The sequence below is a fragment of the Rhinoraja longicauda genome, chromosome 5 (assembly GCF_053455715.1).
Source record: "Rhinoraja longicauda isolate Sanriku21f chromosome 5, sRhiLon1.1, whole genome shotgun sequence".
Classification (NCBI taxonomy): Eukaryota; Metazoa; Chordata; class Chondrichthyes; order Rajiformes; family Arhynchobatidae; genus Rhinoraja; species Rhinoraja longicauda.
The window spans coordinates 41,189,008-41,216,438 of NC_135957.1; the positions used below are offsets into that span (position 1 = coordinate 41,189,008).

Here is a 27,431-nt window from a genome sequence, read left to right on the forward strand (position 1 = left end):
TAATGTTAAGATTATTTTTGTATTTAATGAAGCCAGATAGCCAATGCAAAATCAATAATAAAATAACATTTTAACAAGAGCAATGTTAATATGTTTTTTTTACCTTTGAATCTAATAGAACTGGACAAAACACACAGCTACAGAAACATACGGTAATGTAGCTTTAATTTTCCTTGCTGTGTACAGTTGGTATTCATAAAAACCACATGAATAACTATGAAAAGAACTATCCCATCCCTTAACGAGGCTTGCTTTGCATACCAGATGTCTCGGTAGATGGGTGGAGTGATTGTTCATCAAGGTAAATATGTGGGCATATTTTATTTAACAGTACCGTTGCTGATAAACCAGATAAGATGAATGCCTCGTCAACATCCAGCCCCCAGCTACGAATTGTCTTCAATGCTTTTAATCCAACTGCTGAACCGCCCTTTTTTATGATCAAGTATACTCGAATTGGGCAATCCATACGTTGATTTTTGGCATAGAACTTTTTCTGGATTTTTCCGATTGCTTCCAGAAATCCTACGAGGAGACCCTATTTGTGAAACAGGTGAATTACAATTTGGAGAAACAATATGTGTGCAATATTTTCCACTATGTGATCATTTACTTCAACCTCTGTTACATTTATACTCCATCACTTTAGATAATCCTTTCTCTTACTCTCTGTAATCCCACCTCCCAATTAAATACATTTAGTACATAACAATAATAAAGCATTTTACCAAAATACAACTTTTTCATGTAAGCCACATATCATTTTTCTATTGACAAATTTTGAGAGGATTGATCATGGTTTTTCAAATGTCAATAAGGTCTGTTTTTTTTCTAACTGTGCAGTATCAACCCACACATTTCACTACAAATATTTCCTTTTCCTTGGGGCAAAAACTTTGCTTCCATTCAGTAGGAGCCAATTCTGGACGGACCACCATCAGTTTTGTCGAAAGTTCCTGAAATCCTGTTGCATTGTGGAGAAATTGGACTCTTTTATTTCCATTTTAACATATTGACATCAATGCTGTAGCATCTGTTCAACTTCAATAGTATTCAGAAGTTTTCAAGACATTTAAAGCAAAGAAAATGTACTGGACATAAGGGCTTTAAGTCAAATGTCTTTTTGTTATTACTTTTAAGTAATATTGTTCTTTTCCAAATGCACACCTTCAACCATTAATAGTTTTACATAAATAGCAAAAGTTCACAAAATCTTTACATAAAACATTGTGATGATACATTTGGGGAATATTCCAATTACTCCATTAGCACTTTGAGAGGAAATGCAGGAGGTCAAAAAGAGATAAGTGTGTGAAGATCCATCATTGCCAGGTTCTACTTACAATTTCACTCTGGAATACTGATCAGTGGCTTGGGAAGAAGGCTGGAATTCCAATTGCCCCCAAATAGTTGCTGAATGCCAGAGAGTGTGGGGCAAGCAGTAGAATATCCAGATTTGTAATTTATTTGTTTCCAGGGATAAGTTTTGCAGCCCATCTAAGGACCCAAAGCTACATCCCTGTCAGAATGAAAAAACACAATCCTGGATTGAAAAACTAAAGACACAACTTTAAGTGAGGAGCTGGCACAAAGGGTAATTTTTTCCTAAAAAAAACAATATCCTAGTTACTTTTAAAGAGAGTGTTATCCTTTAATCATGTGTCTGAATATAAAAAGGAAACAGATTTACTTTTGTCTTCATTATTTACTGTGATTGATTATATTTATAACAATTTTTCAATTAATGTTTTTAAAATAAGTAGTGTATGGTACTCTAAACTGAGCAGATGACATTCTATTTGCCATGACTTGGATTTTCTAAGGTAATAAATGAAAATAGACTGCTTCATACAGTGTTTTGGCACACCAGCTTGCAGCAATACTGTGATTTTCAAATATCTTTGGTACATAAATAGAGTCAGAGAGAGAGGCCAAGAGTCAGTCATACAGCATGGAAACAAACCCATCGGCCCAATTTGTCCACACCAACCAACATGTCACATCTACATTAGTCCTACCTGCCTGTGTTCGGCCCATATTCTATTAAACGTATCCTATCCATATACCTGTCTAAGTGTGTCTTAAATGTTGCAATAGTACCTGCCTCAACTGCCTCCTCCAACAGCTCTTTCCATATATGCACCATCCTATGTGTAAAAAAGTTACCACTCAGGTTCCTATTAAATCATTTGCCCCCTCACCTTAAGTCTATGTCCTCTGGTCTTGATTCCCCTACTCTGGACAGAGACTCTGCATTTACCCAATCTATTCCTCTCATGGTTTTGTACACTTCCATAAGATTACCCCTCATCCTCCTGCACATCATCTCCTGCAATTCCCAAAGATCCAAGGTGACACAGATTGACTTCATGTTGCCCTGCTCTTCCTCAAACGTGGAGATATGTGCAGCTTATTTGCAAATACTGGTGGCACATCATGCAGATTTCCTGTCAGCTGCCTTGATTCATGATCCTTGGCTCATACTCCATCTTGTCTATGTTTGGCAGACACAAAATGCTGGAGTAACTCAGCGGCGGGACAGGCAGCATCTCTGGAGAGAAGGAACTGGTGACGTTTTGGGTCTATGCTTGGACTGTTAGGTCATGGCGTAGCAGGTTAGCTACAAAGTGTGGCAGGGCTGGGTTACAGTCAATGTACTGAATCAATAATCACCCTTGTTCAATCTGTAATGTCTGTTGTCTTCAACAAAAACAGAAAATGCTGGAAATACAGCAATTCAGACAGCATCTGTGTAGAAATACAGCTTCTTTTCGATGTCTGTAATCTATATTCATTTGCGTGTTTATGCATGTATGTGGTGTATCCATAGTAGTTACATTTTGAGAAATAGATGTGTCTTTTAATGAGGACACCTCACATGTGGGCATTAACCAAATGATTGAAAGAATGATTGTAAACTACAGAAACATGTTGTCTGCCATTGTAGTCTGACCATGTTGTCTGCCATTGTAGTCTGACCAAGCAACCTCAAGGGTCACGGGTGAAGTGAATAGTACATATTATATTATATTATATATCATATATATATATATATTATATATTATTATATTCACCCTGAGCTGGGACGACACCTTTTCTCATTGAAGCAATGCTAGTATCCTGGCATTACACTCGAAAATTACCTTTTTAGTTTGTTTTTGAATGCACATCTATTGCTGGCCTCAACGGATGTGGCTGGTTGTCTCGTTAGCTGTCATACCTAGATGTACACTGACAATATACATGCACAATGGTATTTTCAAAATGGTCCACACAATAAAATATGGTCAAGGATGAACTTTAGTTAGAACAAGGTGGGTAATTTTGTATGCATGCATGTACACTGATGAGCCAAAACATTATGACCACCTGCCTAATATGCTGTTGGTCCTCCGTGTGCCGCCAAAACAGCGCCGACCCGCCGAAGCATGGACTCTACAAGATGCCTGAAGGTGCCCTGTGGTATCTGGCACCAAAACATTAGCAGCAGATCCTTCAAGTCCTGTAAGTTGCGAGGTGGAGCCGCCGTGGATCGGACTTGTCGATCCAGCACATCCCACAGATGCTCAATCGGATTGAGATCTGGAGAACTTGGAGGCCAGGGCAACTCCGTGAACACTTCATCATATTCCTCAAACCATTCCCGAACAATGTGTGCAGTGTGGCAGGGTGCATTATCCTGCTGCAAGAGACCACTGCCATCAGGGAATACCATGGCCATGATGGGGTGTACCTGGTCTGCAATGATGTTTAGGTAGGTGACACGTGTCAAATTGACCTCCACATGAATGGCCAGACCCAGGGTTTCCCAGCAGATATTGCCTAGAGCATCACACTCCCTCCACTGGCTTGTCGTCTTCCCACAGTGCATCCTGGTGTCATCAATTCACCAGGTAAACGGCGCACACATACACGGCCATCCACGCGATCTAAACGAAAACGGGACTCATCGGACCAGGCCATCTTCTTCCACTTCTCCAAGGTCCAGTTCCGACACTTGTGTGCCCAATGTAGGCGCTTTCGATGGTGGACAAGAGTCATCATGGGGACTACGCAGCCCCATACGCAGCAGGGAGCGATGCACTGTGTATTGTGACACATTCCTCCCGTGACCACCCTAAAATTTTCTGTGACTTATGCCACAGTAGACCTTCTTCGTTGCCCTGACTGTTCACTTGCTGCGTAATATATCCCACCCCTTGACAGGTGCCATTGTAACAAGATAATCAATGTTATTCACTTCACCTGTCAGTGGTCCTAATGTTTTGGCTCATCAGTGTATAATAGCTCAGCCACAATAGCTCAGCTTCCACAACAATGTGACATTTTCCCACCAGCCATTTGGCAAAATTCCTGATACTGGCACTCCCGAATGAATTTAATGCTGGTGTTTTATTGGTATTCAGTATGATAAGGACTGTGTGAAAGTGTTGTGAAACATGACCATTGATGCTGTATAAATCTTTTACAACTCTGGCATTAAAATGGAGCCGTTGTAGGTTTTGTCTGGTCTGACTTTATAGGAAAGCTTATTGCATCCAGTCCATGGGAGACACTGTCCAGTCCATCACAGGTACTGAGTGATCGCGATGGGATGCACTGCCTCAAAAAGGCAGCCAATATCATCCACGGACCTTACCACCCTGTCCACACTCTCATTTCATTCCTACCATTAGGAAGAAAGTACAGGAGTCTGAAAACCATGACCAGTAGCTTCAAGAATAGCTTCTTCCGAGCAACCATTAGACTCTTGAACATGACACACTGCTGCCTGTCTTTGGTTGCACGAAGGACATTACGTTTTTGGATGATTTTGGGGATTATTAATTCATTGATTTTTTATATATTATATATTACTTATTCTATGTGTAGTATGTTTACAGGCCTGTTAGGTTACTGCAAGTAAGAATGTTATTATTACATTGTCAGTACATATGCCAATTAAACACTCTTAACTCCTGACTTGAGGAATCTGAAGATAAAGAGATGTTCTGTATTAATATTTCATCTCATTGTGAACAAAAAACTACAGGATGAGGATGACTAAGTAAAAATCTATATATAGAACTCAGTGTATTATTCTAACATTTTGATTTTACACAACTTATTTTTAAGTTCAGTCGTTACCACAGCATAGATCCAACAGAACAACTGAAAGATTAGTTCTTGATATTGTAAGGTTTAGGAAAATGACAGGTACAAAGATAAACAAGACAATATCCGTGCTTTGAAGACACAAAGTGCTGGAGTAACTCAGTGGTCGAACAGCATCTCTGAAGAACATGGATCGGTGATGTTACCTGATTATGTTCTCCAGAGGTGCTGCTCGACCCGTTGAGTTACTCCAGCACTTTGTGTCTTCTTTTGCAAACCCACATGTGCAGTTTCTACTCTTCTTCCTATTGTCCTTGATTTTACCATCTTAGAGGCTCAAGAAGGGAATAAGAAGCATTTCATATTCATACACTGTCAAATAAGATAACCCCCAATAAGCCTGGAGGAGATGCTGAACCTGCAAGACCTTGGCGTTCCAGGCAGCGACTTGATTAATTGCCCTGCTTTATTCAGAATAATCTATTTGGAATTTTTCTATCTATCTTAAAGGATAGTTAAGATAGATAGATAGATGAGTTAATACCTCACCCAAAAGACAATAAAAATGTCATATAGCATTAAGAAGATCAGCTATCACAGAACGAAACAGCTGGGTCAAAGAAAGATTCAAGAAATGAAAGTTAAGTTGTTGGCAAGTGAACTTTTGCAAAATTCAGATTTCAAATCCAACTACTCCTGTAGTGGGGCTAAAGACTCCCTTTGAATTTCCCGAGTGAAGAAATGTTCCAGTCCCCTGCCAGGTTACAATATTTTAGTTACTAGCCTGAAAGGTGCCTCGTCATCCTTCTTCTTTGAGAAGGGTGCTCTACATTGTGTGATTGTGTCTCACCCTAACATATGGCACCAAAAGAAGAATGGGTGCTAGAATGACCATAACTAAGGAACTTGGGATTTATTATGCCCTAAAGGCTGAAAGAAGGTGAGACAGAGGGAACGAAGATTTTAAAAAAGTCCCAAAGGCCAGGTTTGAGTATCTACCGTGAATTTCAGAGAGAAGCAGCAGCCAGAAGCAGCAAGAGCGAGTATTGGCTGAAAGAAGGTGAGTCAGAAGGTACGAAGATTTAAAAAGAGTGCCAAAGGCCAGGTTCGAGTAATTTATAAATTAGCCCCAGAGTAATTGATTAAGTAGCAGATAAAAATAAGTGCAGCTGCAGCAGAGCGGCCTTTTTGAGGGGAGATGCCTTGGTGAGTAAAGTGCGAGTCTTTGGCTCGAGAGTTTTCAGCGAGGAGACTACGCTCAAAGGTGGAGAAGGTCAGAGGCACAACCAGTTGAGATTTGTCTACTGAAATAATGGCAGGCAAGTTGCTGCAGTGTGACTCTTGCAGGATGTGGGAAGTCAGGGACACTGCTGGTGCCTCTGACAACTACACCTGTGGAAATTGTGTCCAGGTGCAGCTCCTGAAGGACCGTGTTAGAGAACTGGACAGCAGCTGGATGACCATCCGGGAAAATGAGAGCTTCCTGGACAGGACCTACAATGACATTGTTACACCAAGGATACAAGACGAGTGAAGGTGGGTGACGATGAGGAAGGGAAGTAAGTATGGAGTGCAGGAGACCCCGTTGGCTGTACCTGTTGAGAACAAGTACACCCTCTTGGAAGCTGGCGGGACAGATGACAGTTCCAGTCCTGGCGGCGGACAGGTCTTTCAAATCCTGGCACTGTGGCTCAATCAGAGAGACCTACATCAGGTAACGCCGTCATGGTAGGTGACTCAATAGTGAGAGGTTCGGACAGGAGATTCTGTGGCAACAGGCGAGACTGAAGGATGGTGTGTTGCCTCTCTGGTGCCAGAGTCCAAGATGCCTCAGACCGATTGCTGGGCATCCTCAAGGGGGAAGTGGTGCAGCCGGAAGTGGTTGTGCATGTCAGCGCAAACGACGTCGGGAAGAAGGGGAAGGAGGTTCTGCAATGTGTTTAAAGATTTAGGAAGAAGGCTGAAAAGCAAAACCTCTAGGGTGGTTATCTCTGGTGTGCTTCCAGTACGTCGTGCTGGTGAGCAGGAACAGGGAGATAGGGGATCTGAATGTGTGACTGAGGAACTGGTGCGGGGGAGGGGTCGACAAATTGGAAGTATAAGGATGGAGTTAAAGGGAAAGAGAGTACAGGAAAAGTTACGAAAAACACCCAAATTAACGGGACGGAAAGTTCAAGAAGGGATAAGAGAGTTAAGTCAGGTGAAATAGGAACCGGTGTGAGAGGAGAAGTGAATACCGAATTAAAAGTGTTATACACCGATCAGCCAAAACACTATGACCTGATAAGCAAAAACATTCAGACTACGTGCCTAATATGCTGTTGGTCCTCTGTGTGCAGCCCCATACGCAGCAGGGTGCAATGCACTGTGTATTGTGACACATTCCTCCCGTGACCACCATTAAAATTTTCTGTGACTTGTGCCACAGTGGTCCTTCTGTCCGTTCGAGCCAGATGGGATAGCTTTTGTTGCCCTCGCGCATCGATGAGCCTTGGGCGCCCAACACCCTGTCGCCGGTTTGTGGTTTGTCCCTCCTCAGACCACTGTCGATAGGTACTCACCACTGCTGACTGGGAGCACCCCACAAGCCTTGCCATTTCAGAAATGTTCTGACCCAGTCGTCTGGCCATAACAATTTGGCCCTTGACAAAGTCTCTCAGGTCTTTACTCCTGCCCATTTCTCCTGCATCCAACACATCAACTTCAAGAACTGACTGTTCACTTGCTGTTCACTAATATATCCCACCCCCTTGACAGGTGCCATTGTAACAGATAATCAATGTTATTCACTTTGCCTGTCAGTGCTCATAATGCTTTGGCTGATAGGTGTATATGAATGCGCGAAGTATAAGAAATAAATTGGATGAGCTTGGGGCTCAGTTCGAGATTGGTAGGTATGATGTTGTGGGAATTACAGAGACGTGGCTGCAAGAGCTGGGAACTGAATATTCAGGGTTATACGTCCTATCGAAAAGACAGACAGGTGGGCAGAGGAAGGGTGGGGTGGGATAGCTCTGTTAGTAAGGAATGAAATTCAGTCCTTTGCGAGGGGTGACAGAATCAGAAGAAGTAGAGTCATTGTGGATAGGAACTGAGAAATTGTAAGGGCTAAAAGATCCTTATTTGAATTATCTACAGGCCCCCAAACAGTAACCTGGATACAGGGCGCAAGTTGCATCAAGAGTTAAAATTGTAATGTAACAAAGGTAATGCTACATTGGTTATGGGAGATTTCAATATGCAGGTAGACTAGGAAAATCAGGTTGGTACTGGACCCCAAGAAAGGGAGTTTGTAGAGTGCCTCTGAGATGGATTCTTCGAGCAGCTTGTACTGGAGATTAACAGGGAGAAGGCAATTCTGGATTTAGTGTTGTGCAATGAACCAGATTTGATAAGGTAACTCAAGGTAAATGAACCATTAGGAGGTAGTGACCATAATAAGTTTTAACGTGCAATTTGAGAGGGAGAAGGTAAAATCATAAGTGTCAGTATTGCAGTTGAACAAAGAGGACTATGGAGGCATGTGGGATGAGCTGGCCATAAATGACTGGAAAAGGACCTTAGCAGGGATGACGGTGGAACAGCAATGGCAGGAATTTCTAGAAATAATCCAGAAGGGTCTCGACCCGAAACGTTGCCCATTCCTTCTCTCCTGAGATGCTGCCTGACCTGCTGAGTTACTCCAGCATTTTGTGAATAAATACCTTCGATTTGTACCAGCATCTGCAGTTATTTTCTTACACTACCCAGAAGATGCAGGATCATTTCATTCCAAAGATTCTAAGGGGAGTAAAAGGCAACCGTGGCTGACGAGGGAAGTCAAGGACAATATAAAAAGAAAAGAGAAGACATAGAACATAGCAGAGATACATAGATACATAGAAAATAGGTGCAGGAGTAGGCTATTCGGCCCTCTGCACCAATGTGATCATGGCTGATCATCCACAATCAGTTCCCTGCTCCTGCCTTCTCCCCATATCCCTTGATTCCGCTAGCCCTCCCTATCTAACTCTCTTGTGAATGCATCCAGTGAATCGGCCTCTACTGTCTTCTGAGGCAGAGAATTCCACAAATTCACAACTCTCTGTGTGAAAAAGGTTTTCATCATTTCAGTTCTAAATGGCCTACCCCTTATTCTTAAACTGTGGCCCCTGGTTCTGGACTCCCCCAACATGAGCGGGAAGCCAGAGGATTGGGAAACTTTTAAAAAACAACAGAAGGTAACTAATTAGGCAATACGGGGAGAAAAGATGAAATACAAAGGTAAGCTAGCTAAGAATATAAAGGAGGATAGTAAAAGCTTCTTTAGGTATGTGAAAAGGAAAAGATTAGTTAAGACAAATGTGGATCCCTTAAAGACTGAATCAGGTCAATTTATTAAGGGGAACAAGGAAATGGCAGATGAGTTGAACAGGTACTTTGGTTCTATCTTCACTAAGGAAGACCCAAACAATCTCCCAGATGTACTAGGAGACAAGGGATCTAGGGTGATGGAGGAACTGAGGGAAATTCACATTAGTCAGGAAATGGTGTTGGGTAGATTGAGGGGACTGATTGCAGATAAATCCTCAGGGCCTGATGGTCTGCATCCCAGGGTACTCAAGGAGGTGGCTCTAGAAATCGTGGACGCATTGGTGATCATTTTCCAATGTTCTATAGATACTGGCTCAGTTCCTGTGGGTAGGCGGGTAGCTAATGTTATTCCACTTTTTAAGAAAGGAGAGAGAGAGAAAGCAGGGAATTATAGACCAGTTAGCCTGACATCGGTGGTGGGGAAGATGCTGGAGTCAATTATTAGAGATGTAATAGTGGCATATTTGGATAGCAGTAACAGTATTGGTCCAAGTCAGCATGGATTTACAATGGGGAAATCTTACTTGACTAATCTTCTGGAATTTTTTGAGGATGTAACAAGTAAAATGGATAAGGGAGAGCCAGTGGATGTAGTGTATCTGGACTTTCAGAAAGCCTTTGATAAGGTCCCACACAGATTAGTGGGCAAAATTAGAGCACATGGTATTATTGGGGGTAGGATATTGACATGGATAGAAAATTGGTTGGCAGATAGGAAACAAAGAGTAGGGATTAACGGTTCCCTTTCAGAATGGCAGGTAGTGACAAGTGGGGTGCCGCAAGGCTCGGTGCTGGGACCGCAGCTATTTACAATATATATATTAATGATTTAGATGAAGGAATTAAAAGTAACATTAGGAAATTTGCAGATGACACAAAGCTGGCTGGCAGTGTGAACTGTGAAGAGGATGCTGAGGATGCAGGGTGACTTGGATAGGTTGGGTGAGTGGGCAGATGCATGGCAGATGAAGTATAATGTGGATAAATGTGAGGTTATCGACTTTGGTGGCAAGAACAAGAAGGCAGATTATTTTCTGAAAGGTGCCAGATTATGAAAAGGGGAAGTGCAACGAGACCTGGGTGTTCTTGTCCATCAGTCACTGAAAGTAAGCATGTAGGTATGGCAGGCAATGAAGAAAGCTAATGGCATGTTGGCATTCATAACGAGAGGATTTTATAGGAGCAAAGAGGTCCTTCTGCTGTTGTACAGGGCCCTGGTGAGACCACACCTGGAGTATTGTGTGCAGTTTTGGTCTCCTAATTTGAGGAAGGACATTCTTACTATTGAGGGAGTGCAGCGTAGGTTCACAAGGTTAATTCTCAGGATGGCAGGACTGTCATATGCTGAAAGAATGGAACGACTGGGCTTGCATTCACTAGAATTTAGAAGGATGAGAGGAGATCTTATAGAAACATATAAAATTATTAAGGGATTGGACACGCTAGATGCAGGAAACATGTTCCCAATGTTGGGGGAGTCCAGAACCAGGGCCCACAGTTTAAGAATAAGGGGTAGGCCATCTAGAACTGAGATGAGGAAAAACTTTTTCACACAGAGAGTTGTGAATTTGTGGAATTCGCTGCCTCAGAAGGCAGTGGAGGCCAATTCACTGGATGCATTCAAAAATGAGTTAGATAGAGCTCTTAGGGCTAGCGGAATCAAGGGATATGGGGAGAAGGCAGGAACGAGGTACTGATTGTGGATGATCAGCCATGATCACATTGAATGGTGATGTTGGCTTGAAGGGCCAAATGGCCTACTCCTGCACCTATTGTCTATGTATCTCTGTAAAGCTAAGGCTACATTTTTTGCATCTGCCATACCTCTGCATAGACGTCAAGGTCTGTATTGAGGTTTACTGATGGTTATTGAGGTTTCTTTACAACCTCACAAATCAATTATTGCACATAATTGATGGCCCCTTTAAATAGCTTACTCAACACTTCCTTTTACTCAAGACTGGGTCCTTGATGTGTTGCGTTTTCCCACCCTTTACAATTGGGCAATAATGAGGAATGCAAGGCAACTGGCACAGAAACCTCAGAGTAAATCAGCAGCTACAAAACCAAATAATTGCTGCCAAGGAACTCAATGTCATATCATAGATTTCTGTTAGCAATGGAGGGTGCAGGGAGGCTGAGGTGGGCAGTGAAATGTCCAAAGTCAAGAAATATTCTGAGCAATAAACAAAGTTTTGGAGGAACTCAGTGTAGTGGAGAGAAGTCTGTAAAACAGAGGTGGGGGTGGGGCAAAGCATGCCTTGTGGTAGACACAAAAAGCTGGAATAACTTAGCAGGTCAGATAGCATCTCTGGGGATAAGGAATAGGTGACCAGACCCTTCTTCAGACTGAGAGTCAGGGGAAGGGGAAACAAGAGATATAGATGGTGACATAGAGAGATATAGAACAAACGAATGGAAGATATGCAAAAAAGTAACGATGATAAAAGAAACAGGCCTTTGTTAGTCAAGTCAAGTCAAGTCAATTTTATTTGTATAGCACATTTAAAAACAACCCACGTTGACCAAAGTGCTGTACATCTGATTAGGTACTATGGAAAAAATGAAACATACAGTAGCACACAAACATAACAGCACATACAAAACAGTTCACAGCGCCTCCTCAATGAGCCTCAAACGCTAGGGAGTAGAAATAGGTTTTGAGCCTGGACTTAAAGGAGTCGATGGAGGGGGCAGTTCTGATGGGGAGAGGGATGCTGTTCCACAGTCTAGGAGCTGCAACCGCAAAAGCGCGGTCACCCCTGAGCTTAAGCCTAGACCGCGGGATAGTGAGTAGCCCCAAGTCGGCCGACCTGAGGGACCTGGAGTTAGAGAGGTGGGTTAGAAGATTTTTGATGTAGGGGGGGGGATGTCCATTTAGGGCTTTATATGTGAATAGGAGGAGCTTGAAATTGATTCTGTACTGTACAGGGAGCCAGTGGACTGAAGAAAGGTCTCGACCCGAAACGTCGCCCATTCCTTCTCTCCCGAGATGCTGCCTGACCTGCTGAGTTACTCCAGCATTTTGTGAATAAATACCTTCGATTTGTACCAGCATCTGCAGTTATTTTCTAATACTTTTTGTGCTCTGTTAAATTATTTTATTCTTATTCAAAGTCAAATATATTTTCTTTGTTTATTCAACTGGATGTGGGCATCACTGGCTATGGCAGTATCTATTGCCATTACAAGTCATCCTTCAAATTCAAAGAAATGCCAGCTAAATTTGTGCATTTAAAAATTACAATAGAAGTCCAGGAATTCTTGTGCTCCACCATGCCTTTCTAATGTGCAGCATCTAGAATTGACCCCAAAGCTCCTAATCAAACTTTAACACAACAGAAACCTTTGTTTTTCTCATTTATATTTCAGATGGCTTGATATTGGGGCTAACATCCAATTAGTTTTTTTTAATTATCTTTTATTGATATTCTTCATTTAAAATGGTCTTAAAAATGAGGCTTTTGTTCATCTATTCTGATATATTGATGGTCAAGTTTTGTTTTAGAACGTTCTTTGAAGTGCTCTAGTAGGTTTTACTATGTTAAAAGTATCAGAGCTGAATTTGTATACAATGATATCCAAATCGCTTTTTGCTTCCACAATTCCCAGTCTTTTACCATTGAGAAACCACTTCTGTTTTTGGATCCAAAGCGAATTAAACTTACACCTTTTCCCACATTCAACTCCATTTGTTCCATCAACTATCTCGTTTAACTATATTAAATACTTACTAATTTTGACCCCTTGTATTATTTTTAGATTCCTTTGAAGGGCTTATGATTTCTTCTCTTTCTCTACAACTGGAAAATTAGAAAAATCATCAGCCCTTCATGGGAATCTAATTACAAAATTTAAAATGTTTGTTATTTCCTTAATCCTGAATGTAGTCATACCGGCATCTGTCTTTAAAAGTCCACCTGTTCCCTTAACAGGTTTTACCTTGCATTTCAAACCTAATTTGCTGCTACCTTTGATAGTCCTTACAACTGCCTTGCAATTCAATTTTTATTCATTCAGATTTTCTCTAGTTACCCCAATCTAATGAAATTACATTTTCCCTAAATTTGTTTAAATCTATTTCTGATGTTATGTCTTACTTGATATTATTGTTTATTTTGCATGAGTTGACTTGGAATATGTACTGGTTTGATCAAAAATAGCTTTAGTTAATTTATTTAAGTTGAATTGTTATTCTCCCTTTACCAGCTCAAATCAAACAGCAAAATCAAACCGACTACAGTGATAAAATGTAAAATATTCACTTCCAATTAGAACATTAATTTAACATGCATTGTCCAATAGTTCTAAAAATCACTATCTGAAAACGGCTCGTTTAAAAATTTACCTTTCCTGGTTCAGTTGCTCCACCTCTTCCAGTCTATGTGAAAATAAACATTGCGTATTATAACCATGTTATTTCTGTCATGTTTTCTTGATCTCTGTATTTATACATTTCTCTCACCAGAAGTCAATTCTGCTGACTTACATTATTTCTTTTATCTTAGATTTACCCATAATGCTCCTTCTGCTTGATCACCCAATGAGAATGCCTTCCTTCTTATGATTGCAATTTCACTGTAGCTATATCTTTTATTATTTTTGCAACTCTTTACTGAAATTTTCTGTCCTATTTCCAAATCATGTACCTTGGAATATTTAGCTTGCAGTTACACCCAACCTGTCGCCAATATTCCCTGTGATGACAACTGCAAAATACCCTATAACACTTCAGTTTGAACTCATTTATATTATGCCCATTTTGACAATGTTTTGCACACAGTTGATTTAATTGGCTTCTTTCTGTTTGTGCTCTATATATTACTATACAATTATTTGAAAGCACCAATTATTAATGGAATGGCACATGGTGCAACGAGCAACATTAACTAAGCCCTTTGCCGTACCCTTCAGATCACGTTATATTTGCACTGAATTAACAATTCCACAACAATGGTATTTACAATCTAATTCACACCAAGGCCATAAATACATGCCTAATGAAAGGATTGGGAAATAATACACAGCACTGCGATAAGGAAAATCAAGGCTATAGAGAGGATGCATTTACAGAAAGGTGCCACAGATGAGAAACTAGCTCTTTGGAGAGATCAGAAAAACCCCCCAAATTGTTTTCTTCAGGGGAGAAAAGGCTAAGGGTAGATTTAGAGAAGATATTCAAGCTTATAGTATGTTTATGGTGCTGCCTGTCCCGCTGACTACAGTTTTTTGTGTCTATCTTCTGTTTATAGTGTAGGTTGAAAGAAACTTTTTCCATCTACAAGAAGCTTGGTAACCAAGTCTAAGGCAGTGGGAAAATGAGACTTAGTTTATCAAAAATATTGTTAAGACTGTCATTCAGTGCCTGAAAATGAGATGGAACATTTTTTTGAGAGCTGATGCAGGCAAAATAATTTGAATGGCCTGGGTCATTGAGTTTGATGATTCTAATTTGTATTTCTTAGTATGAACAATGGGCTTGTACCTTAAAATATTACTACCTTCTGAAATAGCAGTGTGCTTGGTGACCTTGAAACACTAGCAAGACAAACAATTCACCAAATGTGATAATTAAATTTTGTAGCTTTTGAAAAAAATCAAAAGAGAATGCTGTAAATACTCAAGTGTTATCAATTCTGACAGGCAATCGTTGACTTGAAATGTTAGCTCTATTTATATCTCTACAAATGCTGCTTGACCTCTGTGCTTTCCAGCATACTATTTTAATTTCATAATATTGTTCCCACAGCATTTATGTTATTTTAATCACACTTGCATGCTCACCTTTAGTTGTAATCTCCCTTTTATTGTCTTGTTATTATTTCCTTCTGGACCTTGCCCAAATCATCTAAGGTTTATATAACTTCTAAATTTGCTAAAGTTCTCCAAGGTAATGGATGTTCCAGGGAAAACACAGGCATATTAAATGAAGAGGCAGAAGCTGTTTGCCTGGATTTTGCAGTGCTTTGGTACTGATCTCAAGGAAGGCACTTCACAAAGATCCATTAATCTCTGTGGCATTTTCTGATGTCAGTGGTAGTCAGACATCAGTTCCTAAAGATTCCCAGTCCCCATGAGCTACAATATCATCACACTGTTGCTTCCTTGGGAGCAATGTCCAATGGCTCTAATATCCACTAGCATGAAATGGTTTGAGAGGCTGGTCATGGCGCATTCCGACAGCTTTCACTGCCTGCCACCACAACATTTCCACAGCAGATGCTATCCCTCTGTCCCTATGTTCATCCCTGGAACATCTAAGTAACAAGGACACCTATATCAGACTCCTATCTATTTGTTATAGCTATTCCTTCAATGTTATAATTACAACCAAATACATCTCCAAAGTCTTGGGCTTAGGAGTCTCTGTAACCAGATTCTTGAATTGCAGATCCATAAACCACAAACAGTGAGGACAAATGACAAAACACCGTCCATGATGATTCTCAACAACCTCAGCCCTTTACTGTACCTCCTATGCACTCAAGACTGTGTGGCCAAATCTCATCTAATTACATTTCCAAGTTTGAAGATAACACCACCATATGGGCCAGATCTCAAACAATGACCAGATTGAGTTCAAGGTTGGCAAAATGAAGGAGATGGTCATCGACTTCAGGAAGTGGGATGGAGTACATGCCCCCGAGTCTGCACCAATGATGCTGAAATGGAGATTGTTCAGAGCTTCAGGTTCCGAGGCATAAATATCACTGACAATTTGCCATAGTTCGAAAATATTGAAGCTATGACCAAGAAAGCATATCAATGCTTCTACTTCCTCAGAAAACTGGGGGAATTCATTGTGTCTCCAATGACTGTTGCCAATTTTTACACATGCACCATAGAAAGCATGCTAGTGGGATGCATCACACCTTGGTTTGTCAATTGTTCTGCTTTAGACTGCAAGAAGTTGCAGAGAATTGTGGATACAGCCCAGCTCATCATGCAAATTAGGCTCCCCTATTCCTCCACCCCCAAATTAGCATTACACTTCATTCTGTCTCGGCAAAGCAGCTACCATTATCAAGGATACTCAGATACCTATCATTCTCTCTCTTCCCATCTCCGCAAGGGCAGTAAATACAAAAACCTGCAGCATGTACCACCAGATTCAGGAACAGCTTTTTCCTTGTGTTATTTGACTACTGAACAAATCTCTCATTAGCTATGGATTCGTTTCTGATCTCTCAATTTTCCTTGTTGTGTGCGGCTCTTGCATTTTTTATTTGCACATTTGCACTGTAGGTGTAAAACTATATTCTGCACTCTTTCTCTCTTTGCACGGCCTATTATATCATATATTATATGGTTTGATTGAACTCGTGTTTGGTATGATTTGCCTGGATAGCATGCAAAACAAATTTTTTCCACTGTATCTCCGTACACCAATACACAAACCAATCAATCACATTGAAGATTTTTCTCACTAAGCAAATCAGTAAGCAAAACACATTATTTCATTCCAATATTTAAAATATATAATGGAATGTCAGATGATGACTGGAAGACACATGCAAGACTATTAGTAACAAAGTTTTTGTTTTTATATTCTTAGAATTTCACACCAAATTTTATTGTCAGTTTGATTTGCATTAATTTTGACTTAACGCACTTTAAAATCTCAATGGCTCTTGCAATAGAGCACAACATTTTCAGGATATTTGTCAAAAGGAACAGTCTAAATCCTAAATACAAACACATTATTTATTCTGAAAACTGTACTGTAGTTGCAAAAATAATGTGTCTGTGAAGAACAGTTACAGTTTAGTTTATTGTCTGCTGACCCAAGATGTATGAAGATAGTTCCCACAGCCAGTACATATTAGATGCACATCGGCCTGTTAGATGGATGAGAGTGACTGGTACATGGCAAAGTTCATTTCAGATGTATCCTGCCTTCACTGTATTTGACTACAAGATTTGTTTTCAACCTCCAAAAAATATTTGCATTCTCTCAGGGATATCCACTGTTCAATTACTTTAGACATGCCAAAAACAACTCTTTCAGTTGAGAAACTTGAGAATGTTTTAAATGAATTTCCAAGAGGATATGAGAGAGTGTTCAAATCTCAAGTTTCTCTACACTTGAGGCTAATATGTTGGAATCCCATTTCTGGGCTGTTTAGAAAACTCTCCAGGAAATGTGTTTAGGTACTTGCATCAATATTCCCAGTGTGCAAACCCATCATTATGTCTTTCCACTGCACAGTATAAATTGTCATCCTAGGAGGCTGTGAGTTTGGGATCGGAATAAATTGTTAAATTAACTGAATTAGCATTACACATGTCCTGGAAATGCTGATACAAGGTGTCAACTGCATTTCTTTCAGTATGAATTACTTTTCTTATATTAATGTGAACATGTACATTACTAAAAGATGCACTGTGGTTTCTCAAAACATTAATTGGCAGCAAGGAGTTCCATAAGCTTAAAATATATTTGCCAAAGAATTGGCACCAGAATGTTAGTCCTATCATTGATTGTACTATGCTAGAGTGTTGCATGTGTTTAGTTTATTTACATATACATTGAAAGGCATTTATTTTATTAATTGGCTTTCATTATCATTATTCACTTACAAGACCTTGGTGGATCTTCAATATATGGCATAATCAGCTCACAGCAGCATTAATTAACTTATGGTATAATGATCTATAGTGAAGACAGGTCAAACTGATTGTCTAGGGATGGTTCAACTGTTAAATCCTGAGGGTATTATTTAGTTGATATGTTTGATATCTATAATCATGATACCCCCCAGTTTAAATAAACCAATGTGTATTCCTAATGAGAATACTATAATCTAATTTCTTAGAAAGGGCCTGCAGATGATAAAAATGCAAATTTGGTGGCAGTAATTTCTGAAATGGCCATATCCTAATGGAACCAAAGCACATAAATGGAGATGCAACTCATTCAACTTGAACTTTCATGCATATTTTCCTTTAAGGCTAACATGACATTTTAATTTCCCTGTTTCTCTATGCCAAGTCTGTGTTCTCGGAAATGATGCACATCAACAGCAAAAAAGCGCACACAACCAAAGGACAAATAGTGCACTTGTATGCATTGACATATGTACTGTCTTGAACGTTAACTACCAATAGATATGAAGTTAGACACAAAAAGCTGGAGTAACTCAGCGGGACAGGCAGCAACTCTGGAGAGAAGGAATGGGTGACTCTGAAGAAGGGTCTCAACCTAAAACGTCACCCACTTGTTCTCTCCAGAGATGCTGCCAATCCCGCTGAGTTACTCCAGCTTTTTGAGTCTATATTTGGTTTAAACCCGCATCTGCAGTTCCTTCCTACACAATAGATATGAAGTTTCAGGCTCTAATAACCATCAAGGCCCACACTGCCAGTGTAACAAGGTATTTAGTTACATATTTAATGTACTTCTCTGCTTGCAGTTAACATTTCAGGCTCCATCCCAGTATTTAGCAATAGATTTACCATAGTAAGAACACCTGCAGAGAAGCATGTTCCAACCACTGGCCAATGTCAGAACACCACCCAACCACTCCACAGGGGAACTCAAAGCCCTTCTTGAAATATTGCCATTTATTTGCTAATAGGTAACTACTCTGACGGTTGCTCTTGGGAACTGGATGTCTGCTTGAATAGCATGGGAAGAAAATCCAGCTGCTATGAGATCTTTTAAAGATACAGTAAGTGAAATTTCACAGTGAGGTATGGTAGAAGACCAATTACCCGACCCCCTTAATATTGGGGAATCATAAGGAAGATTTATATATACTCTCCCAGCAGAAGTTGTAATGCCACTGTATATAATATGGAATTCCAGCCATGCCAAAATGAAACACAAAATCATTTCCATACCCTTTGCTCTATGTCAAGCCAATATTTACAGTAATTAATCATGACTCAGGATTTGCATGGATTATACAAGATGCATTGTATGTTAGTTTTGTGTATGCTTGCAGTTAATTCAGTTACACTTGAATAAACTGAAAACGTTTCTATATACATAAACCTTATTAAAAAAAATAGTTTAACATCTAAATAAGGTTATGTGATATTTAATGAAGTTATAGGAAACAGAAATTATATGAATGTATTTTAAATTGAATAGGATTTGGGCAGCATCTACTCATCCATTCTTCTATTTCAGCAATTCTTTCAATAAGTATAGACCTTGTTTGTAAATGGAGTATGTTTGTGGTTTTGTGGAATCTAATTACTAAAACCTGATCACTTCTTCACTCCTTTATTTCCGAAAAGTAATAAGATTGAGAGCTAATACTGGGATGTAGACACACTGCCTTCATCTTATCTCGTGCAATGAGCTTTAAAGGTGACTAGCCATGATCTTTTTATATTTTTATTCCAGTGATTATCCAATGAACCATTAAGATTGTCTTCTTCTTTGATGGAAGATAAATGTGTGGTGTAGAATTCTCATTATCATCATGTCAATCCACTGGGTACAGCACATCAAAATGAGTCCCCAGGGCTGTGGGGAAAATGTACGATGGATAATTAAATCTTCACCATCTGTTGAAAGATACAGAGAAATTAATTTGTTAAGTTGCAATATAAGTGATTGAACAATTTAATTTAAATTCCCGATGTTAATTCAGATTTTGTACCCACTAGCATCTTATTTGATATGCAACCTTTAGATTTCAGCTAGCATTGCTCAAATTATACTGCGTCTAATTTCCCTGTTATTTGTGAGTATCAAATCAAGGCCCAACTATTTTTCTTTTTTTCCGAGTAAAGAATATTTTCCATAAAAAAATAATTAAAAGTTGCAGAGGGAAATAGATTTTTTTTAAGCTAAACAGTTTAACATTATTTATGACTGACCTGTTTGTTGACTTCTTCTTTGATGGATGTAAGCAAATCCAATGCCTACAGACTGTACGAGAGGTAGAAGTGGTCCGATGCTCTTCTGATATGAATTTGTCTGCCCTCTCTTGCAGTTATTTTCCCACAAAGAGCCTGCAGATTTCATGCCTGTAGATGGCATCTAATAACTTTGTTAGTTCTTTTGACCTGGAAAGTGATATTCACTTTAGAAACGTTACCTCCCACACTGTTAAGTGAGGCAATTTATGGGTGTTCCAAATAAATTACATAATACAGTTTGAAACTTGTTCGTCACAATGGCCATTTATGCCTTCATGAATTGATTACAGAGGGCTTTGCAGAACTTTATGTTTCCTATTGAGTTTTGTTTCTGTGGAGCATTTTGCTTTTAATTATGTTCAAATAAATAATATATTACCATGAGATACCTTGCATCCATTGCTTGGAGGATACAGCTAGTAGCAGCAAATACCCGTAAAAACAAAGGCAGAGCATTTTATTTTGTTCCCACAGTAAGATTTCTGGTAGCACCATTTAGTTATAAAATGGCTGACAAATATATATAAATCATTGATTTCACGGATTTGATCAGCAGGCTGGGATTTTAAAAGTGGGGCCATTTTGTAATTTTGTGAAATTGAATCACACCTTGCTGTGAAAGATTCTTCATCCATTTTAATCAAAACCACAGCAATTTCATCAATTTGGTTAAATATTTTTTGCAATTCAATCTGTATTTTTGAAAATGTCACGAGTCCTTGTGTTAGGAACCCTTGTATAATTTTCATTACGGTCTAATGCAAGCTGGAATAGCGTGTTTGGATAAATTCATTGTACATATCTACATTTAATATGACAACAAAGCTTATCACTATTGCTAAAAGCTCACAAATGATACAAAACACACACTAATAGTTTATTTAAACCCATATAAAGATTTGATGTTGAATATTTCTAATTCACTGTAGATATGGGAGGAGGTTCAAAATCGTTCTAACCTCAAAAATCATCATCACCCATACTCAAAAAAGACAGTAATATTTAATAACACAATCTTAAGAAAAAATTAACTTAAATGAAAATTATTTTTCAGCAAAGGAAGTTAATCATTGACAAATCATATTGTAGATTATGTGGTCTTTGTTCCACTATGTATTAAAATGTAAAGGCATAATTGTCATATACTCATTTCCAATGGTACTGGGTAACTTAATGGGCTGGAATACCTCTATATTTTTAACATGCAGAGTAAAATGTTATCTTTATGATGTTATCTTATCTTATATATATATTACTAAAACTCGGTTTGTTTGTGTGTATATGTTTATATGTTTATGTGTTTATGTGTGTACCATGCCCTCTACACAGCCAAAACGGTACACGATAGAGCGACAATTTTAGGCTCATCCTACTCACCATTCCCCCATGGTCTGAATAAACCCACTTTTGTTACTTTTAAAAAACAATTTACCTAATGAACTTTAATAAATATGCTCCCCCCCCCCCCCCGGAGGACAAGCTGGAGGACCGGCACCTGTCCCGGCATGCCCTGCGCCTGACCTTCCTCCCGTGGTGCAGCGCACGGCAGAGGCTGTAGCAGAGGATCCACAAGATGGCCGTCCCCGCTGCTCGCAGCCGAGTTTCAGGAGAGGCTTCGGCTGCACGCCTGGCCCGCAGGAGAAATGGGGCCGAGATCAGTGCCTTCTCCCTGTCCACTCTCGCCCACCCACAGCCCTGGGAGTCACTCCCCGCCCATGCCTTCGCAGCCGTTCCCCGCCGCAGATTGCAGCCGAGCTGCATGAGACGCTTCAGCTCCACGCCCGGCCCGCAGGAGAAACAGGGCCGAGGTCAGTGCCTTTTCGCTGTCCCCCTTTGCCCGCCCACGGCCATGGGGGCACTCCCTGCCCGGCAACAGGCCACGGTTGGGCTGAGGGGGGAGGGGGGGAGGGAGGGAGAGGGGAGGGAAGGGGAGGGAGGGGAGGGACGGGGGGTGGGGGAAGGGGTGAAGTGGATGGGGAAGGGGTGGAGGGAGGCCGGGAGGGAGAGGGGAGATGGGAGGGGGGGGAGGGGAGATGGGGGAGGGGATCGGGGGAGAGGGAGGAATGGGGAAGGGGAAGCGGTGAAGGGGATGGGGAGGGGGTGGCGGGAGAGGCGTATTGCCCTTTTTAAAAGCAATGTTGAGATAGAAACAGTGTTATGTGATTGAAATGATTTTTTTCTTGCAGCAGGAAAACCATTTTCTGAACATTTGACTGAGCATTTCTCAACTTGTGCCTTGCTTACATGCCTCAACCAAAGATTGAGTACATTCCGAAGAGGGAGGTTGGCTCAAAAAAAATGTAAGGAGTAATTTTAAGATGTTTAAGTAATTTATATTGTTAACTTATCCTTGCCAAAGGGACAGCTTAAAATATATATTTAATTAACTTCCAACACTTAAGAAACAGGACCGGGAGCAAACTTTTTAATAAAATCATGGCTGATCCTCGCGCTCAGTACACAACACCCATCAATGCCTCATGCCCAATGATCTATCAACTTCCTTCAGCATAATTATCAACTTGGACTCAACAACATCTCCAGTCGAGAATTCCACAGGTTCACCCACCTGCGAGTGAAGAAATCTTTCGTTTATCTCAGTCCAAGGTGCATTATTCTACATTTTGAGTCTTTTGGACTCTCAAGCTTCTCAGGCAAGATAAACAACTTCCCCACATTTAGTGTAGTCCTGTTAAAGTGCTGCACATTCTGATGAAATCCCTTCCGAGCCTCTAACAATACACACCTAGCCAACCCAGTTCCTCCACATATGACAATTCTCCAATCAAGGGAGTTAATGTGGTGAACCTTTTCTGCAATCTTTCTGAGATTCACCAGACTGATTATCCCTCAACCAATACCTGGTTAAAAACAACATAGTTATTTCTTCATGTTCACCTACATTACAGTAACTTCAGTTTGTAAACCATCGTGATCTTGGAGGCCCACAAGGTAAAGGGTGCCAAAATAAGAAATAATTTTCATAATTAAAGAGTCAGGGAATAACCAAAGATTTCACAAGATATTTAAAAATCAAAACTTTTTCAAATACAGAGAAAGTACTATACCACGATAAAAGGGCTATAGATAGGGAAAAAATAATTGTAAATGAACTGCAAGTACGAACAAAGATATTCAAGGTGAAGCTGAATTAGACTGCAACTGAAGTGGATCTGTTTTGTTTTGGCATTTCGTTTTTAACCATAAAGCAAACATCATTTAGATGCTTCGGGAAAAGTAGCTTCATTTCTGAAGAAACACATGAAAAACAGCCATTCTTCTAACTGGAGCTGGAAAGAAATATCGGAACGTGATAGTCTTAAATTTTTTTGCAGTGCGATGACAAAGTAATCTGTGATAGCTTCCACAGGTTGGCAAGCTAGATCAAAAGATGATACAGTTTAAATTAGTCACTAAAAAGTCAAACAAAAAGCTGCAGAAAAAGATCTTTTCACACAAGAAGGGTTGGAATGTGGAATTTTTTAAAGAGCAAATTAAAACTTTGTCAAACTATACTATACAGTTAATTGAATATGAGTATTAGATTTGGGTAGGAGTACAGTGTTAGATTATTTGGTGTATATCAAGGAAAATTCTAGTACAGATTTGAAACCTCAAAGGGCCCCCATCTATTAGATTCTAGGAATCCAAAATTGTGGGAAGCACTACACCATTTTCTTAAAATGTGTTCCCAGAAGACAAAACTTCATGCCAACAATATTGAAAATTGGCTCCTAGTTATTGGCATTGCAAAAAAGCTTCACAAAAAGATTTGTTACTGCATTTTTATTAGGGTAATACAATTTATGGGAATAGATATTCCCAAATGGCTACAATATAATTTCACTTGCATGTGACACCCAGTAATTCAATGCTGATTTAAAAAAAATGTTCTGAGTACTTTAATGCCCAATTATCATTATTTTTCTGCTTAAAATCAAAATTGCAAGTAGTAGTTTATTTTAGTTAAGAAACACGGCGAAGAAACGGGCCCTTCGGCCCACACCAAACCAGCGATCCCCGCACACTAGCCTCTTAGGATGGAAAAATCCACATAACAACAAATGGTGTATAGAAGAAAAAAACCACCGGGTGGCGCCATACGATGGCAGCCTCTCCAACAGTCTGTCTCATCCTTTTCTACTTTTGTTTTTAGTCTGTTGTTAAATGTATGTTTTAGTGTATGTTTAGTTTTGTATTATGTGGGGGGTGGGGAGAAACTTTTTAAAATCTCTTTCCTCGACGGAGATGCGACTTTTTCCGTATCGTATCTCTGTCCGCACTGCGGCCTAACATCATGGAGCTGGCCGTCCCTTTGTCAGGGATCGACTTTGGGAGCTCCATTTTGGAGCCTATGGACTTAATTTCGTGGAGCTCGTGGTCCCTTGATTAGGGATCGACTTCAGGAGCTCCAACTACAGGAGCTTCGACTACGCCGATCGCGGGAGCTTCGATAGTCGGGACGCAGGAGCTTTGATCACCGGCTGCGGGAGCATCGATTGCCCTGACTGCGGATGGTTCGACTGCCCCGACCGCCCCGACCGCGGGAGAAAAGGCGGGAAGAAGATAATATGTTATTGGCTTCCATCACAGTGCGCTGTGGTGGATGTTTATGTTAATTTTTATGTAGTAGTGTGTCTTGGTGGATGTTTATGTTAATTTTTATGCAACAGTGTGTCTTGTTGCTTTTTTGATATGACTGTATGGCAAATCAAATTCCTTGTATGTTTTTACATACTTGGCTAATAAACTAATTACAATTACAATTACAATAATGTCCCAAGTTAGTGCACAACTCTCATGGCTTTTCAAATCAAGGAGATATTGTCAAATAGGCAAATGTGACATGGTTGAATGAAATAGGCAAGATTGGTGTGGAGGATTTACTGGAAACTCTTGCCAAAGAGCTCACACATTAGGATTTCCTAAAGGTTGAGCCATGGAAGTCACAGCCTTCAACTTAGTACCATCAGCATCACTCCCAAAACCACTCATCTCCAAGAGATATTCAGAGGTGTTCTTAGATGTAAGAAATACTACAGCCATCGACAAACACCTACATGGAGTATAAATGAGATGTAGTTGCATGATGAAAAGGATTATAGACAAAACGCAGCATTTATGAAAAGGAATAGAGTTATCCAGTATCCACCAACACCATCCTTAACCCCCACTCATAGGTGCTCCCCATGAGTAGACATAGGAAGAACCTTGGTCTTCAGCATTGCAAGCTCCATCAAACTCAGATTCACTACCACTGCCATCATTCAAACACCAGTGAGTGTCATCTCTGCCTCTCATTCCCCCCCCCCCCACCCCCCACCACCACGCAGCCCATGACCCCAGACCATCACTCAGTATGATTGGGGTTAATCTGCTCAAAACCCTTTCTCGTCTCCACATTGCTGCCTACGTGAGATGACCTCAAAGATTCATAAACATCAGATAGGAGAATTGATGAATTTTTAAACTAAAGTTTTTAGGTCTACTTTTCTGAAATGCTTGACTGATAGGTTTTATATTGAAATTGATGGGGCACTGCTTATTGGTTTATCAGTTTCCATTTATCGAGCAGTTGTTAGTCACGTGGTGCAATCCTTAAGGGGTTATGGACCCAGTAACATGATGACAAAAATCAACCGATTTTGGATACAAACTTGATAGGCCAATCTTTACATTAAAGATTATTTCCATTTCTGAACTGAGTAAATTTCATTAAAAGGGACCAATGTTTGCAAATGAAAACTTTTGCTATATATTGCAATTTTCACATTACTGCACCTGTGTAAATGCATGCCATTGTTGTAGAAGGTGAGTTAACGGTGGTTAATAGCTGTGGTAATGTCCAAGCAGGGATGTGAAGTGTTACCTTGAGCTGTGGAGTAAGTCTTTCAATGGTGAAAAGGCTGTCAAATGGGCACTTCAGTCCAAGTTACAAATGGGACTCTTACGATGGGAGATGTTTCTACCTGATCTTTTAAATTTCTCTCTCTTCAGTTATTCTTCAGGGATTGGAATCCTTACAGGGTCTGGCATATATGTGACTCCAGACCCATAACAATAATAATGTTAAATTTTGACTGCTCTTTAACATGGCACAGCATGTTATCAAGTTGTCAGTAACCCAGATGAGAAATAAATGCCATCCTATGTATCAGAGTAAATAGCCACTGACTCACAACTTCATAAGGGGGATTAATACTTTTCTCTGCATTTGGCTATTTCCATTTGTGGGTGGTCCAGGCATTGTGTAATTTGGTTCTTAGAGTGAAGCAAACAGCTCCATTTTTCTTTGGAAACCACCGTAAAACCTTGCGTTGACTGTATGACTGTAAAAGAGATTTATTTTCTCAGATATGGCACGTTTTGCTATAGTTGATATTTTTAGTGATTGGGTGGTCTGGCCTGTTTATTGTGCTTTGGATTCACAGGGAAGCAACCAGCTTTTTCTTGTTAAAAAAAATCCCTTGAAGACCAATTAGTAAACCGAGTTTTGGTCTGCTAAACTAGTTATTGGGGTCATTGGAAGGACTAATACATACGATTCTATATGAGTAATCTTTTCATTGGATGAATTTTAAAGTTGGTTATCTATTAAATCAGTATTTTATTGGACTTTAAATATTTGATTTTATTGAATGCTACAAATGAATAAATATGGCATTGGTTTATTAAATCTACATTATTGTTTGTTAGCCTAATTTATTTGCAGTGATTTTACATCTAAAGTTAAAAATCTAATGAAAACAATTATTAAAGATCCAGTTTATTTTTCAGACGTTCATGTTCTCTTGGTTTTCTTTGACAACAAATAGAAATAAAGATTCTGACTTTCCCGATAGTGTTGGACATGGGGTGGAGATTGGTAGACTTTTTACATCTCTCTTGATTTTTATTTTTATTAATTTCAATGGAAGTAAAAAAAATGGGATAAATGTTTTTATGGCATTGCACAAAGTCAGAAACAAACTCAAAGAATCAAGTTTTAGTCTTTGAGGCGAAGCAAAGTCTGAGCATGGAAGATAATTTGACTGGAGCACAGAAGTAATTCAGTTCTGTGTTCAATTCACATATTGTTAATTTTTTTTAAATCAATTTCAGTGCGCACA

The 27,431-nt window shown here is 39.8% G+C and overlaps 1 protein-coding gene across 1 annotated transcript in view; it reads right to left on the reverse strand.

The window, feature by feature from the left end:
* Positions 1–238: 238 nt before the first annotated feature.
* Positions 239–27,431, reverse strand: part of LOC144593982 (cytosolic 5'-nucleotidase 1A-like) — a 45,442-nt gene continuing 18,249 nt past the window's right edge. The window contains exons 6-7 of the mRNA XM_078400125.1: positions 13,796–13,828; positions 239–538 (exon numbers count right to left, since the gene is read on the reverse strand). Of these exons, the coding sequence (XP_078256251.1) occupies positions 239–538; positions 13,796–13,828 (333 nt within the window). The remainder of the gene's footprint in view (positions 539–13,795; positions 13,829–27,431) is intronic.